The following is a 17,257-nucleotide window of genomic DNA, read 5'->3' as shown; positions in this document are numbered from 1 at the left end:
GCCATATGACCTTCCTTGGGCAAATCCCTTCCCTTATTCTCGCCTCTAATTCCTTTTATGTGAAATGAGTGGGTTGTAGGGTTGTCGTAGATGTTCCCTAAGAACCAAGTCAATCCACAAATCCCATCATTCTTTTCCTGTCGTAAACCTCTTTCGGAAATTTTGGTTTCTAAAGTTTTGGTAGAGTCTTCTTCGTACTCCCTAGAAATCCTCTGTTGTGACGTAAGGGGTGAGAGCTCAGCATGCCTGGGGCAGCACACCCTGAGATGCGCGACTGCTCCTAGGGCCGAAAGCCTGGGGAGGCAGCCAGGCGTGAAGCCGCGAGGGCAGACCTGCGTTAGGAAGCTCAGGCTTGTCTCTGTGGAGGGAGCCGCCTTTGGAGACTACAGCTGCTTTGTCTCTGCCAAGCTGCTGGAATGGTTATTGCTGGGTGGACATCACCTGGCCCTATTCCTGTCTCTTACCTACACTGGAGGACCTGGAGGGTGACACGTCTGTTGCCTGGGAGTCCAGTGTCCCTGGGAGGCACACTGACCTTGATTTAGGAAATCAAAACCAAGCCTTTTTCCTGAGGTTACTGTTAGAGCCCTGGCCTCAGACTCCCAGGTCAGCCTTTCTTCAGTGCTTCACTTTCGTAAGATTTGGGCAAGTCTCACCTCTGGAGTTGGGAACCCACATACTTATCAAGGTGGGTGTTCTTGTTGGCTGAAGACCTAGAGACCAAAGGCCCTGGCCTTTGGCTGCCTGAGGCCCTTTGAGGTGCCAGGAGCCCCTCTGGCTCTAGGTCCAGGATGCCGCTGCATGAATGTTTATGGATGAGGCTGCACTAGGGCAGAGGCAGAGTTGCCTGAGTGCCTGGAAGGCAGCTCGCTTCCTCAGCAGGGTGTGGGCAATGCTACCAGATGGTTAGGGGAAAAAGAGGCCATCTCTCAGGGAATGCGTGTTCCTGCTGAGCGTGGAGGAAAGGAAGGTGAGGCAGCTTTGGAACTCAACTAATTTTATTAAACCAGTCAGTTAGAGAGAGCCATTGTTGATACGACAGCACCATCTGCTGTTAGTTTAGAGCAACTGCTGGGAGCCACTAGCATACCCACATAATTGCTGGGAGGGATTTTATTAATTTATGTTTTTGTCATTCAAGCAATATCTCTTGAGAACCTACTGCCGTGGGACACAGGGAAGCAGACGAGGACAAGGTAAAAACAGTCCTCATCCATATGGAGGTATAGTCTACAAGTCTGGTTCTTGGGTCTGAAACCTGGCTGCACATCCCAGTCACCTGAGGAACTTTTTCTGACTCCTGACCAGTGTGGAATCTATCTTTCAAAAAGCTTCCCAGTCGATTGAGATGCAGCCTGCCCACGGAGTGGAGTAGTCTGTGGTCCATGGGAACTGCTGATCTAGTACAACTCTTTCCCTTTACAAATAGGGAAACTGAGGCCCAGAAAGGGGAAGGGTCACCCAGTGAGCAAGTCAGAGAGGCAAGTCCGGAACACAGGTGTCCTAGCTACCAGGTCAGTTGCACTTTCTAGATACTGTGCTGTCTTCCTTCTTTATGGCTTTCATCTTCTTGTTGTATAAAAGGATTTTAAAAGATTATACTAAAACTTGTAAACGAAGCAATTCTAGCACTCAGCTCAGGCCGATCAACATGGTTAGTGATCTAATAATGCCCTCTGCAGTACAGGAGGGGAGAAGTGGGCAGAAAGGTCAGCTTCTGCTTACATGACCAGCAGGGAGGCCTCCTTAATAATAATTTCAGCACTTCTGCTGTGTGACTAGTTTCAATTTTTAACTCTTTTTAATCAACTAATATAAGGATGAGTAAGTAATACAACATTGTAGGAAAACTAGGCAATATAGATAGGCAAAAAAGGAAAATGAATGTAATTTACCACTCAGAAATAATTATTCTTAATATTTTAATGGATTTCTTTCATTATTTTTTGTCTTTTTTTCTTTGCTTATGAACATCGTCCCCTGTATGTATATATGTATGTATATATTTATGTTTTTTCAAAACAGAATTGGGGTCACATTTGCTTTATACTTCAAAGTTTTGAGGTTGCGAGTCTTATGAGGAGGCAGGTGGGGTGTCATTATATTTGTTTTACAGATGAGGACACTGAGGTCCAGGGAGACAAAATGGCACTCCCCAAGTCCCCTCACTGGTCAGGGCTGTCCAGGACTGGACCCCAGGCCTCCTGATTTCTGGTTACTGTAGCCAGCCTGAGGCTGGGACACTGTGCTCTGCCTTTCAGGGGTTGGAGTGCTTAGCGGACAGCTGTACGCCACAGGTGGGCATGATGGGCCTTTGGTGAGGAAGAGCGTTGAGGTTTACGATCCTGGAACAAATACCTGGAAGCAAGTGGCAGACATGAACATGTGCCGGCGCAATGCAGGTAATGACTGCTCTCTCCATCTCCCCTTTGGGGGTCGTGTGCCTGTTCTCCCTGAAGACACTGGCTCTAAACAGCAGGGAGATTCCCAGGGTCTGGAGCTGAGTGTATATCCTGAACAGGGAGTGTCCATTTTCCAGGTGGGCTCTTGGTTAGAGGAGGGGAGAAATTGAGACCCCAAAAGCTAGCTGCAGATCCTGCAACCTAGATGCAGAGGATCCCCTTCCTCCCCAGTGAAGGGTGATGACTTTTACCGCACACGGTTGAGCACAGACCTGGAAAAGTCCTCTGGTTGCCGTCGGTACCCCCTGCCCGACAGCTTTGGTAGGTAGCTAAGCACAGGGCTCTGTGGACAAGGGCCAGACAATGGCACTTGGTTCTATCTTTTCTTTGCCAGTGCCTGGCTAGGAGAACCTCTCACTTCCTACTTGAAACCAGTCTCCTTCCTTGCAGGGACAGTTGGACCCTTGATCAGTTCTCCTTTCCTTATTGCTTTCTTTGTATTCCTGTCTCTCCTTTCCTTCTTGTCTCCTACGCCTTCCTGTAGGAATGATTTACTGTAGAGTATTTAGGTTTATATTTCCTGGAGCATGAGGCCCCTTTTAAGCTATTTCCTTTTTGAGCTTTGCCTTGTGGGTTGTGTACTGTGTCAGTATACCTTTACGCCTCTTTGCTCTAGGAAAGTGTTGGCTTAGCCCAACTTCCCAGGCTGGAAAGACACAGGTGACTTTCAGGCACATCCATTTTCATTATTCTCATATTACCTGTTTGCTAAGCCCATTCATGTCTGACTTGGAAGTGTAAACAGGGGCTGAGGGGATGTTTATTAATTTACTCGTTGCCTAAGCCTGCTGTGATAGAAGTTCTCATTTGGCTTTAAGCCACATGAGCAAAGAATTACAGGACCCTTAAGGCAGCTAGTCTATCTAGAACCTGGGAATTCAGTTTAGATGTAAATGTGTGTTTGCATAAAATTCATGCATAGATATTTGTATTTTTTTAATAACAAAAATGGAATTACACTATAACACTATTTTGTAACCTGTTTTTTTTTGTTTAAAAACTCACTTTACAATCTCTCATGAATATCTTATTACAACATTAAACTTACTTATATAATATTATTTTAAATGACTATATCATAATTTAAGCAATCTACTATCGGACACAGGTTATTTCCATCTTTTCTATACTATAAGTAATACTTTAGTTATTATAAATGGTCTTTATAGCTAAATCAGTACACACATTTAAAATTATTTCTTTAGAATAAAAGGCCAGAAATGGATTTTTTTTTTTGAGACAGGGTCTCGCTCTCTCAGGCTAGATTGCAGTGGCATAATCTTAGCTCTGCAACTCTGCCTCCTGGGCTCAAGAGATCCTCCCACCTCAGCCTCCTGAGTAGTTGGGACCACAGGTATGCACCATCACATCTGGCTAATTTTTGTATTTTTTGTAGAGACAGGGTTTCACCGTGTTGCCCAGGTTGGTCTTGAACTCCTGGGCTCAAGTGATCCATCTGCCTTGGCCTCCCAAAGTGCTGGGATTATGGGTGTGAGCCACTGTGCCTGGCCAGAAGTGGACTTTTTTAATTAGAGGGAGCACATGTATTTTAGATGCCATCCAGGAAGGCGTCCATTTTATCGTCTCACCAGTATTTGAGAGTACCTTCAGCAACACTGATAATTGCTACTTTTTGGAGTATCACCAATCTCTTAATCTAATTTTGAAAAACACACAACATATTAGACTATGGCCTTTGAAAGTCTTAATGAGCAATAATTAATTATGTTTTCGTACGCCTTAGACCCTGCTGCATGAGACTTTGCGCAAAACCCATCTCACTCTGAGATCAGGGTGGGAGCTGTTCCTCATCCCTGGGAGCTGTGTGTGAATGTAGATCCCAGTCTTGTAAAGGGATTACAGACATAACCATCAGCATCACACAGTGTGGATATGACATAGGGCTTATCAGGGAAAAACTTAGCAGCAGAGAAGTAGTAGCATGCATGAAGTCCCCTGAATTGTTTTATTCCCTAGCTCAGGCCTGTCACAGGAGGTCTGTGTACGCCTTTCCAGTAGAGAGGGGTCTGTGCCCATATGCTCTACATACATATAGTGTAGGTATGTGTGTGGCAGAGGGCATACACATTATAAGTAATCAGACTCCCTGGTCAGGGAAATGATCTTGTTAGGAAGAAGGATCCTTGGAGCCCAGTGGCTGTTGTCAATATTTTCTTCCACTTAGCAAACTCGAACCTGCGGAGCCAAATCTCCGTTGTATTACCATGAAGGGAGGAAAAGAGCTTACCAGGCTGTCTAGATTTGTCTCTCGATCAATTCTGATCTCTTGGTGCACCTGCTGTGATGTCTCCTATGGCTTTTGTTTGACTCCCAGGGGTCTGTGCAGTGAATGGGCTCCTGTATGTGGTTGGAGGGGATGATGGATCCTGCAACTTGGCTTCGGTGGAGTACTACAATCCTGTCACTGACAAATGGACACTGCTTCCAACCAACATGAGCACGGGGCGGAGCTATGCAGGTCAGTGTGTGCCATCTCCATGTCCATCCCAGAGGCCTCCAACACACTGGGGGTGGGTGGGCCGGTGGGATGAGGGGATGTGAGCTTTCTTAACTTGGGCCTGAGTGCCTCCTCCAGGGATGACAGGTAATTGTTAGATGGCTACCACTCTTTCATTCTGAGCTCATGATAGATACTGATAATTAGCACTTATTACCCCCTGCCCCTGCCCTGACCCTGTGAACCTGAAGGTAGCCTCAGAATTTATAACATTTGTTCCATCGAGCCACTCCAACTGAACTGAATTGTCACAAGAGATTTTAGAATTTCATTGCCATTCCTGGTTTACTTTGTGCCAGGCTCCTAGATGGCATAAGATGCAATTCTTGCTGTCCAGAGTTGAATTGGACAACTGGGAAGACAAGATGATGTATATACAAGTTCTAAATGACATACACTAGACAGGCTTTAGCACTTGAAAGACTGGTGAGAACTGGCAAAGCCAGGGAACCCTTCCTGGAGGAGATAGGCTCAATTAAACTTTGAGGCTGGATCACAATCACACAAATGGCTGTCCTTTACTGGGTGGCTGGCTTCGTGCCATGGGGCAGTGTGTTAGGAACAGAGTGTGCATTTGTTCTCATCTTTTCAGCAACTCTTGGGCTGAATGGCACTGTATCCGTTTATTTTATGGATGATGAAACTGAGGTTTGGAGAGTTTAAGTAATTTGCTGAAGGCCACACAGCTAATAAATGGCAAAGTCAGTTCAAACCCAGAGTTCTAAGTCCATGCCCTTTGTGCTACCCCAGCTCAGGGTAGGCCTTAGAGTAAGGCACCAGGCGGGTGTGGAAGCTTCATCTTGGGGAGTGTGTGTGAGGGGTTTGGTGAGTGGCAGGGGCAGGGGTGGCGTCAGAGTTGGTATTTCTCTCTATGGGGAGATGAGCGAATATATATCCATAGTGTAGTTCAGTTCCTTGTATCTGGTTTTCCAGGACGTGGAATAGAGATAACATTATTTATCCAGCACACACAGAACATACCAAGCATTATCCAAAGTATTTGATAGTCATTATCTCTTTTAATCCATACTTCTTCCAATTCCCATTTTGCATTAAAAGGTCAGTCATTCCATCTTGTTTGACTGCAGAGGAAGATTGTGCTGTGCAGATTTGAAGGAGTTTGCAGCACATTCTTTCAACGTAAGACTTCTGTTGCAATGGACTTTAACTTTTTTCTTCCTTTAGAGTTTTTTTCACCTTTTAATGCTTTTCTTGGCTAAGTATAAAACATTTTAGAAGAAGTTTGATCCTGGAGTAATTCTGTTCTGGGATGAGTGAGACAAGTGAGGATCTTCCCTTGACTCCATGTGTGCCTTAATGAGAGGGGAAGAGTTAAGTGTGGGTGGTTAGAATTTCATATATATGCTGAATATTTCACGTACCTTTCTTCATTGTCTGCCCTCTCCAGAAGTAGGTAGGAAGCAGACAAGCAAACCTGCAATTTTATGTTCAAACCCACTTACTGAGTCTATTATCTTAAAGTCTAAGGAAATGCTCCAAAATGCAAAGATTTGTGGACAAAGTTATTTATTGGGGCCTTACTCATAATGGGAAAAAACTGAGAATTACTTAATGTCTGACATGAGGGAAATAGTTAATAATCTATGGGATATTTGTATAGTGTATGGATATTTTAGTGTTATGAGAAAACATTTGTAATAGCCTGTTAGGTTAAAAAAGAATACAAAGTTGTGTGAACCTTGTGAACTCACACATGTAGTCCTGTATTGCTGGTAGCGGGAGTGGGGGTTGAATAGCTGCTGCTGCTTCTGCAGATGGATATTGGAGTCAGATATGAATTTGAATCCCAGCTCTGCCACTAGCCCTGAGTCTCTGGGCCAGATATCCTATCATACTGAACCCCTGTTGTCTTATTTGTAAAATGGGAATAAAATTAGACTAAGCCTTTTAGGGTGCTGTGAGAATGAAATGCAGTGAAGAATGAAATACTGGTGAACAGCTAAGCACAATGCCTGCCTGGCAGTAGACACCATGCAGCACATGATTGTGATTATTTATTAGATGCTAGAAAGTATTCCAAAAAGACAGTGGTGGTTTTCTTTGTGTGAAGGGATTAAAGCTTTTTTCTTTGTGTTCTGCATTTTCCAGATTTCCCATAATGAGAATATATTACTTTTATAATCAAGATAAAGGTTATATGAAAAAGCAACACAGGAGCCTGCTTTCAAAAACAAAAAGCTACCTTCTGAAAGAGATGTCTGAGATTCAAGTAAGATGCTGTCAAGACCAGGCACCTGGACTCAGGTTCTGCCTGCCTCGAAGCTTCTATGTCTGCACCTTTAGCCAGGAATAAACAGGAAATAGATGTCTTAGCAAAATATCTCCAGTGGGGTATCCTGGCTTGCTTTTAGCCATGTTCTGTCAATCTCATCTTCAACCAGAACATTTTATAGTTGTGGGACTATGTTAAAATAAGGCTCCAGTAACCATCCTGCCTGGAGACACCTATAAGTTAGGATTTCGTGTAGCAACAGGCACCAGAAACCCTGACAGATACTTTCCTAAATAAGGAAGTGAGTGTATTTGTCTCAAGTAGAAAGAAATCCAAGGTTGGCCTTGGGGCTCAGACTGACATCGAAGAACCAGGTTTCTATTCTCTTTTCTGTTCTGCCAGCTTTATCAAGGGCTGCTGCCTCCCCTTGGCCTTGCATGAGCGTTCCAGTCACAACAAGAACAAAGCCAGCGTTGCAACACTGGCACACTTGCCTTTATAGTCTTATTGGCCAGCACTGGGTCACATGGCACATCTAACTGCCAGGTAGTCTGGGAACCCGAGCTTTCAACTTACTGGTGGCTGTAGTCAAGGACAGCAAGTTGGAAGGATGTTGACGGAATCAATCTGTACTATCTGCCATGTAGCCTCAGTCGCTTACAGTGAGGTTCTGGGTCATGCGTGGATTTATAGTTAGGTGTTGAGCATGGTTCACCCGGACTAAAACAGTAACACAGCGTACATGTCTAGAGCATTTATCAAAGTTGAGATTGTCACGCTGGCAGGGTCTGTTAGATGACATTCGTGTAGGAACTGAGCATAAAGAGGTCAAAGAACTTGCCAAAGGCCATAGTGCAGGTTGACTGGTGGCAGAGCTAGGATTGGAATTCAGTCTTTCTTGCTCCCATGAAGGCAGCCTACTGTACTTTGCACTTCATTCCAGTGTCTTCTAAAAGTAGAGATGAATCACCCATCGCTTCTCTTACAATGATTCAAATTTAGAGCTGCGTAGCTGCCCCTGGGCACTGAGCATTGTTGGGCTGGGTGCTAGGGCTGGGGACGGGAGTCACCACAGTGAGTCCATGTGATGACACAGGGTGAGGCCACTAGCCAGTGGTGTTTGAGGGACTGTGCTCATAGGTTCAAGTGTCTTGCCAGGACTTGGCTGTTGGAGTGGGGAATGGCCAGCTGCTAGCAGCCTGAGTCCACAGACACTTCGATATTAGGATAAAAATTGTACACATTTCCCTTGGCTGTGACTCAGGTTGTCTTGGATTCATGAACTCACTGGGACTCTGAGTAATTTTGGAGAAGCTAAGATGATAACTTTCTCCCCCTTTCTTATTAGGTGTTGCCGTGATTCACAAGTCCTTGTGACCCAAACTCCCACTGCCAGGAGGTGGAGGAAGGAGCAGGTGCTGCCTGTGACTCTGAACAGCAGGACCTTGGTGACTGGATTCAATTCCCTTGGGAGGGTCTGTGCTGCTGTGAGAACCGCTCTCCTCTGACTTGGCAGACTGGTGTTGTTCATCGCAGTGTGGACACCATTACCCACCCCCGCTCCCCTGAGGTGCTCTGGCCTATGCCCTGACATAGGCCTGGGTCCTGACAGCCCCAGGCAGCACCTTTGGGCTTTGTTTTGGTGTTTCTACAGGGACAATACAGACCCTGGAATGTGTGTGTGTGTGTGTGTGTGTAGAACATGGTGTTTCTCTAAGTTGGGGGGTGAGCGTGTGGGAGTCTACTGGATTTCTTTACTACTGATCCTTTCACTGTGTTAAAAATCAAATCACAGAGACCTCCCTTCTGGATTTGTCCCATGGGGACCCTGAGACTACTAAAGCTGCTTTCTTCCGAAGGTCCAGTTGGACAGTCTGGGAATGTCCAGAAATAACCAGTGAGAGGGGCAGTTCCCTGGCCACGCCCACTTATGTACTTTAACTACTGTGACTTTGTCTGCAGAAGAACTAGAGAATTTTCAAAGCTGCACCGTGTCCTCTGTGTGCTAGAATAAGGGACAAATGGGTTCCCTGCGCTTCTCAGCCCGCTGTTTTTCCTTGAGTTCTCCTACAGGAAGCAGATGAGAACTGCCCAGTCTTCAGGTTTAGGCCATTGGTCTTTGATGTCATAGATTCCAGGCCTGAGAGATGTTATGTCTCTTCGGCTGGGAAAACTAGCTCTTCAGAGAAGCCTCGGGTAACACTGAAAAAAACAAAACAAAACAAAACAAAAAACAGGAAAAAAACAAAAAACCAATAACCAAAGTGGTAAGGATTCAGTTCCTGCCTGTAATGGTCTCAGAGAGGGTCCTACTTTTAGGTTTTCCCAGGATGGGACAGTCCCCATTTATACTTAATATCCAGGTTTAATTATTCACAGCACCCCGTTTTACTCCCTGAATTGTTCTGGTTTGGAGGATAAATAAGAGGTCACCCTCCTGCAAACACAAAGATAGATTTGTGCCTGTGTTGGATGGAGTCGTGTGTGATTCAGATCGACGTTGGATGGCTTCAAAGGAATATACCACTAGAGCTGGCCCTTGGCGCTTTGTGACAGTGGTCAAGTCTGTCTAATGTCCTTGTCTTCTTTTTCTTGTGCTTTCCCCCTATTCCAGGGTGTGCACCCTCTCCCCAACCCCCAAGAACCCCACTACTGCTTTCCCTGTGAGGTAGGAGGTATCAGTGGGCCCTGGGTTTGAGGCCTCCTGAGGTGTGCTTGCGTTTTAAAAAGGGAGCTTGGGAAGAGCTTTGCTAATTCACAGGTAAAAATTATTAATGATAGAACTTCAAACATCTTGAGGAGTGGGCATTTGAGGGTGCATGGAGTAATTTGTCTTTAAAAACCTTTAAAGTTGTGCTGTTCGTAAACTAGCAAATTGCTCATGCTGGAATTTCTGGCATAAGCAGGGGAAGTCTTGTGTCTGGAGAATAGTCTCATACCTTGCAGTCTGGGACACCCTCCCTACTTTGAGAATCCACCTACAGGAAGCCAAGGAACTTTATAAATCCTGATGTTGGACTTCTGATACGACTGGGCTACTTCCAAGCAGGTGCTGCAGGAGATTGGCATCCCCCAACCCCTGCAGTTAGAAACCCTGGAGTCTTCCCCGCCAGTGGGCCACTTTGTGTATTTACTGTGTATTTATTGTGCCCTAAATGTGCAACTCTCCTAAAGACAAAACTTCTCTTCCTGATGTTAAGCACATGTTTCTTCAACAAGACGCTTGGAGAACAACAAGTTACCCAGAAGTTTTAGAAGCCTTCAGAAGAGGCTAAAATATCCAGCTTTGGGGGACCTGGAAGAAATGTCTCCAAAGGAAGCAAGGCATGTTTTAGTTGAGTACTCTGGTCTCACTATGAAGTGGGGATGACTGTGGCTTCAGAACTCTACCTGGCTGTGGGTTGGAAGCTGATGGAATGAGAAATGTCCTTTCTCCTTCTCTGAGGAAATTTTGAGTCTTGTTTTGGTGTGTCTGTGTGATGGGGATGGGGTTGGGGTTGGGATCTGATGTATGCCGTTCACAGAAGCTCTCAATTTCAGATGACAGGTGAATTCCCCGTCCCTCCCCCACCATTGAGAAGCTAGACTTTCATGCTGGAGAGGCTATTTTTTGTGTGTCATCTTCCAGGGAAGGGTCCCTCCACTGAAAGCTAGTCAGTCATGTTTTCTGTTTTTGGATTTTTGCAATTGGTTTTGCCTCATGTCTCCCTCCCTACAAAGCACTGCCTCTGCTGGGCGTGCTGCCGAGGCCGTGTGTATTTCACCCTCATGTGTCCTTTCTCACGGGGACCAGAACACTGGTACGTCATCACCAAAGCCAATCTGCTCCAGCTGCCCACAGATGCCACCAAAACCTGCTCTCTCTTCATTACCAGGTAGGATTCTCCTTCCACAGTGGACACAGCAGGCTATTTTCGAGTTTGTGCTTGTCACGTGGTAGATGAAGCCTCTTACTGCCCCACTTAGGGTGGCCACGGCTGCTTGCGAATGCAGCTTTGCCAGTGGCGTATCTGCCATCTGACTGAGGTGGTGAAATGGAATTGAGGCCCAAGGTTAGAAGCAGCCGAGAGGCTAGTTGGATACTGATTTGAACAATGTAGAAGTCAGATTCTGAATTCCAAAGTTATTTCTCGTAAGTACCCAATGGCATCTCTCCATCTACAAATTTGCAGTATTATGCAAATGAAAGTGACCTCATTTTCTGCTATGCAATAAGAATACTTAATTCTATTTCCTGACAAGCCAGTTGCAATATCCCCTAAGATGCTTTTTGAGCTGTCTTACTTTGATATCTGTTATGTAATGTTTGTATATTTCTGAGCCAGATCCTTTCAAAGATTGCCTTTTTATAAAATTGAAGCTGTAGCTTTTAGGCTAAAATTTTAATGTAGATATTTTTATAAGGTATTTTTTTCAAGATGTTTGAATCGCTTTTTATTGTCCATGATAATGCGTTATGTTCTTTGCAGCATTCACTCTCAAACATAGTTCATGCCTGTAGCTCTCTTCCTTTTGTTTCTCACCCTCCAGAAGCATATTTTTCAGTAGCTCCAGGTAGATGAGCCTTTTTTTTTTTGAATACCATATTCAAGGGAGTCTGCTGAATTTTAAAACCCAGTCGCTGGTGTTTCTTGAATTGCTAGGGACTGATGTTATGTTCGACTCAGCTCTTGCCCATCTCTACTGATTGTGTGTTTTCTTTTTTTTTTTTTTTGGAGTCTGCTTTCTGTGGGAGTGAGGCTGGGCTGTCTCATGGTGGCTGCCACTGACGGGCACTGAGGCTGGCACCCGTGGCATGGAGAAGCCTCAGGGAAAGGCCTGCCCCCAGCACACACTCCCATAGTGTCCTAGGTCCAGCCGACCATTCCTTATTCTCTTCTATCTCCTTGTTCCTCTGAAGCTTCCAATAGCTTGAGGCCTTTGCTGCTGGATGATGCCCTTTTTGGGAGCATCTTGTCTCTGACCTTTAGAAGAGGGGTCAGTCCTCATGATCCCCATGTGTTAAGCCTGTGCTTTGCAGGTGCTCACACGACACTTACAGCTTACTTCCTGAGCTGTGTCTCTACTCCAGGCTCTGGTTTGTGTATTAATCTGCCATTAGCATCATGATTTTTAAAATTTATTATTATTATTATTATTATTGTTGGGACAGGTGCCATTTATATTGCCTCTATGCTCCCCATTTGCACCTAGCTGGATCAGGTTGGGAGGCTGAGCAAACTCATATTCCAGTTAGTTGGAGTTTTTAAAGGCTCTGTTTGCCTGGAGAAGCAAGGAGGTTAGAATGTATTTTTTTTTTTTTTAAGCATTTGCACTATTTAGAGTCCTAAGCCCCTCATGTTCAGCAGTGCTGTGTCTCTACTGACCAAACAGGAGAGCCAGCAGCACTTCTAGCATTTGGGATTGAAAGAGATTACTTCTGTAGTGGATAATTGCAGCCTCATAGCCCCTGTGCAGCCTTCGTCATGGGACTCAGTGACTCATGGATATAGCATCAGCCATGGCAGGAATGCACAGGACTGTGGCATTTGCAGCATCAAATTGCCCTAGTGCCATGTTTGGTTATGAGATTGTAAATTATTCGCTCCCCCGTCCTCCCTCCCCTCGTTTTCAGTGGCAATAGAGGACCCTTGTGCTTTTTGTTTAATTTGCATATTATGTGTAAAATACTTTCTTTGAAAGCGAAGTGAAGACACTGAATGTGTGTGTCTGTCCCTGTGGTTGCCATAGCCAGTCAGACTTGATCACTGACACCCCATACAACATGTTGCATAGGGAAGATCCTCAGTCTGGTGTTCTCTGCGTGGCTGTTAGGGACTGTATATCTTGTAAAAGGACACTTGTCACGTGCTTGAGCAGTTACAGCGATAGCTGAAGAAACATTTCCTCAAATGTATTATTTTAACAGGAATCATGTTCTAATTTCCCATCCTTTAATTTTAATAAAAGTTGAACTGTGCAAACTTTTCTCAGTATTTCATTTGTGTAGTTCACTCTCTCTGCTATGTCTCAAACATGAAAAGGACAGATGTATTCCTGTATGTCTTCGGATTAAAAAAATTTTAAGATCTACTGGACAAGATCTGGGTTCCTTGGTTTCCATCACTGGCCCCAGCAGAGTGCCAGGCCCACAAAGACCTTCTTCAATGAAGCCAAGAGAGGACAGTCCCTCAGGAGGGTGTTAGGTGGTTTGGGCAACTGCCAGATAATCACTGGGAACCACGGAGCGTCAGGTTTGGTGGGGAAGATGGCTAGCTCAGCTGGGCATCACCATTTGGGAGAGGAGCCTTGTATGAAGTAGGGGTGGATCCCTGGCTCAGCTGTAACTCCTCAAAGCCTCCTGCTCAGAGACCTTAGCTCTCTCTCTAGTTAACAAACCAGTTCCAGGCCCTTTTGAGAGGTCAGTAGCTCTGGCCTGTACCAGGTGACAGATGGACAGCACAGAGGTGTTAGACTTATCTTCAAGCTGGAGAGACTCAAGGGACGAGTGGGAAGCCTTAGCCAGATTCCTCCCTGTATTTGGGAAAGTAAATTTTGAGCTCCAAGAGGGCACAGCCTGCTTGACTCACCCTGCACTCCGGGTGCCTGGCCCTCAGCTGGCACTCAGGAACAGTTGATGGAAGAGCAAAGAAAGGCACGTGAGTAGGGCTCGGGTGGCAGTGTCTTTCCTGCCACCAACTCCTCTCCCCTCTCCTGGGCTGGCCTCTGCTGGAGCCTCTGTTCTCCCAACTGTCACCACTCACCCTCTGCTCCTGTCGAGCAGTTAGACTGCTCAGAAGAATGAGGTCAGGCCTCTTTGAGCCCCACAGATCCCGAGCAGGTGGGCAGGAGTGTGTGCCCCTGGGACAGAGGAGGCCCACGAAGGTGAATCCATTTATCTGAGGGTGTGTTGTGAGCAGTGGAGCACACCTGGATGAAACCTACTAACTCTTTTGACCCACAATTGAATTTGAGCATCAGCCTGAGAAGAGGGTTCAGGCTGCGGTTGTTTCAATAATCATAGCGGCTGGCATTTATTTTGCATTTGATGTGTGCCAGGCCCTGTGCTGAATGCTTTAATTCCAGTTAATCTCCATAACACCTCATGGAGGTAAATGACCACATGATGCTCTGCCTAATTCACAGGATTACCGGAGTTAATTAACAGACCCTTGAGAAGAGGTGCAGGCCCCCTCCTCCTACTGAAGCTGCTTGCTGAACTGTGCCATCTTCAAATCCCAGAGGCCATACCCTATGAGTGCATTCTGCAGCTAGGAGGTCACCAACGTCTGGCCCTCAAGGGTGGGCAGGGAAGCAGATCCCGGAGCTAGGCTGGAGACCCCTTCTGCGGTCAACCTACTCTGGACCTCACCTGGCCTTGGAGAGGCCTGGCGAGGGGCTGATGGCTAGTGAGGGCTTTGTCTCAGGGCACACATATTTCCCCCACTGTGCTTCTGGCCTGGTTTCTCCTTACAGGAGAAGTTTCAGAGTAATTTCATATTTGGTGGTTTTTCTACCAACTTATGTTTCTATAGTTTACAAATAGTGTCTTTTGACCCTAATAAGCTATTTTACTTTAATAAAAATATCTTCTGTTTGCCTCATGTGATTTTCACGTAGGAATCTGTATTCCCCATTGTCTATCCCTTTCTGCTTAGACAGCTTCTCCTACTGCTCCAGGATCAGTGCCCCTGGGAAGGGGCCCCTGACTGGGATTTTAGACATTGTCAGATGCAGCCCATGTATTTGCACGTGGGGAGACTGGGGCTTGGAGCTGTAGAGAGGCAGCTGGCTCTTGTTCTTAGGTAGTTTTGATGTGGCTTTCTCTAGATCACTTGCAGCTCCAAAGCTGCCCACGAGTGCCTGAAGTGAGCCAGGTTTCCCGTCAGCCCAGTGGAGGCTCCAGGGCCTGTGCCTGCCTACCTGCCTCTGGGGGGGGCTCTGGGGCTGAGGAAAGGCAGTGACTGCAGACCTGAGGCCCACGACCCTCAGGGGTGGAACAGAGAGGAGGGGAGGCCCCCATCATGTCAGGGTGGTCTCTCTGGGACTCCTGCCCTGTGGCCACTCCAGCTTCAAAGGCTGCTCCAGGCTCCCAGGGTCGCTGGAGGCTGCAACTCTCCTTCGCAGGTGTCGGGGGGGTCTATTGGCCCAGGGTGGAAGGAGGCCTTGTTTTTGGCTGTGTGACCTGCAGCACATCCTTTTCCCTCTCTGGTTCCTTATCTGTCAAACGAAGGAACGTGTGTCCTTATGAGCATTTACTGCACTCGCCAGGCCCTGTTCTTGCTCCTACGTAGCTGGCAAGGAGATGGGGTTCAGAGAGCTGAAGGATGAGGGGAACAAGGATTTGAACCCACATCTTCCATGGTGGTAGTTTTTGACTGCTATGCTGCACGTGTTGTTAATCTGTTAGAACCCTGGACCCTGCCAGTGAACAGGCATGATGAAAATGTTTTGATGAATCTCCTAATTGTAAGCTAAAGGCTGGAAAGTTTGGCTTTAGACCTCTTTCCTCGGTTTTTCTTTCCTTCCCATTCCTAGTTCCCAGCTGCCTCTAGGAAAGACCCCACTATCCCTCCCAGTGTTGGGAGTCTTTCTTTCTCTCTTTTCTGTGTGTTCAACAGTTACTCCTTCAACAAGAATATATCCATTATCTATGTTGCGTGTTGCTGGGAACTTGAGATGCAACTGCTAACAGAACAGGCGGTCCCTGTGGACATGGAAGTTTGAGTTTCTAAGGAGCATGGTCAGGTAAAGACGCAGGTACAGTCTGGTGCTGCGGGGGCAGGGGTGGGTGAGGAGGGGAAACACATGCCCCCGAGTGAGAGTCACAGGGAGCTACGGGGGAGACAGAGACATGCAGAGACCGGGGGAACGCGGGTGAGACTCACACAGAGCAAGAGACGGAATGTGAGAGATGGAGACACACAGAAACACAGGGAGGCAGAAGCATAAAAAAGATGACGCACACGCACACACGGCCAGGGAAGAAGAGATACCATCCAAATAGAAACACAGAGGCAGAGACCCAGAGAGAGAGAATGAGAGGGCGAGAGTGTAAGACAGAGCAAGAGTCATTCCTGGCAGAGGACGGGTCAGCATGACGGTTCAGATGCAAAGCTTTAGAGTCAGCAGAAGCTTTAGAGTCAGGAGACTTCAAGTCTGAATTCAGGAAGGGTGATCATGTGGGTTTGAAGAGTCTCTTCCCCTCTCAGATCCAGTGCCCTGATCTGTAAAATATGGATGATGCGCCACGTCTGTGAGCTTGTGGAGATGAACATGAGAAGGCCCTAAAACTGAAGGCAGCCACTTCAGGCCCCAGGAGTCAGGCACGGCCTGGCAGAAGCGGCCTCCAGCATGAGACACTCTGAGTCTCTGGTGGTGGGCGCTGGTGCTGGAGATGTCCTGGCTGTGTGCAGGCTCGAGGGACTGGAGTGTGTGTGGACAGAAGGTACACCAACAAAGGACGAGCTCCCTGTCCCAGGGTCTTGTCTGGGCCAGGAGATACACCTAGGACCTCTTTTCTTTTTTAAAAAACATTAGATCTTTGATAAGTAGAACCTCATTTCTGAAGGATGCCCCAAGTGGAGCCATCTGGCAGGGCCTGGTTTCACCTGTGGCCACTTAGCTGCTCTCTATTTGGCACAATGTGTTGAAATCCCTTTTTCTTTCCCCCTCCCTCGGAGGGGGTGGAAGGCATGAGTCTCAGGAGCTTACTTCCTGCTTTCAGAGTAGGCCTCTGGTTTCGACTCTATGCACACCAGGGAATGTGGCCTTTGGTAAGCATGTGTGTAAGTGTTGACATGACTAAGGAATCTCCCATGTGGTCTCATCTGATTGACAAGTCCTGTGGGGTAGCCTTAGCAGATATTATTGTGTGCACTGTCTCTGCCTGTTGTATACAATGGTCACTTTCTCAGTTTGTGGGTGGCACATGCTAAACACTCCACGTGGTGCCTGTGCATAGTGAGTAGTTTACTGGGGGGAATGAATATTATCATCTTATTCCCTTTATATAGATAAGCTGAAGCTCAAGAGAGGTTAAGGAAGTCAATGAAATTCTCCAAG

The 17,257-nt window shown here is 46.5% G+C and overlaps 1 protein-coding gene across 3 annotated transcripts in view; it reads left to right on the top strand.

Moving 5' to 3' along the window:
- The window catches only part of KLHL3 (kelch-like family member 3), a 124,105-nt gene extending 110,933 nt beyond the window's left edge, over window positions 1-13,172 (top strand). For 2 of the 3 annotated variants that reach the window (XM_011935266.1, XM_011935268.1), the window contains exons 13-15: window positions 2,262-2,402; window positions 4,798-4,941; window positions 8,562-13,172. In XM_011935266.1, the coding sequence (XP_011790656.1) occupies window positions 2,262-2,402; window positions 4,798-4,941; window positions 8,562-8,590 (314 nt within the window). In that variant the 3' untranslated portion in view covers window positions 8,591-13,172. The remainder of the gene's footprint in view (window positions 1-2,261; window positions 2,403-4,797; window positions 4,942-8,561) is intronic. The other variant, XM_011935267.1, reaches the window with a different exon arrangement.
- The last annotated feature ends 4,085 nt before the right edge of the window (window positions 13,173-17,257 follow it).

Source organism: Colobus angolensis, unplaced genomic scaffold, assembly GCF_000951035.1.
Source record: "Colobus angolensis palliatus isolate OR3802 unplaced genomic scaffold, Cang.pa_1.0 Scaffold142, whole genome shotgun sequence".
Lineage (NCBI taxonomy): Eukaryota > Metazoa > Chordata > Mammalia > Primates > Cercopithecidae > Colobus > Colobus angolensis.
This window is presented reverse-complemented; position numbering and strand designations above follow the sequence as displayed.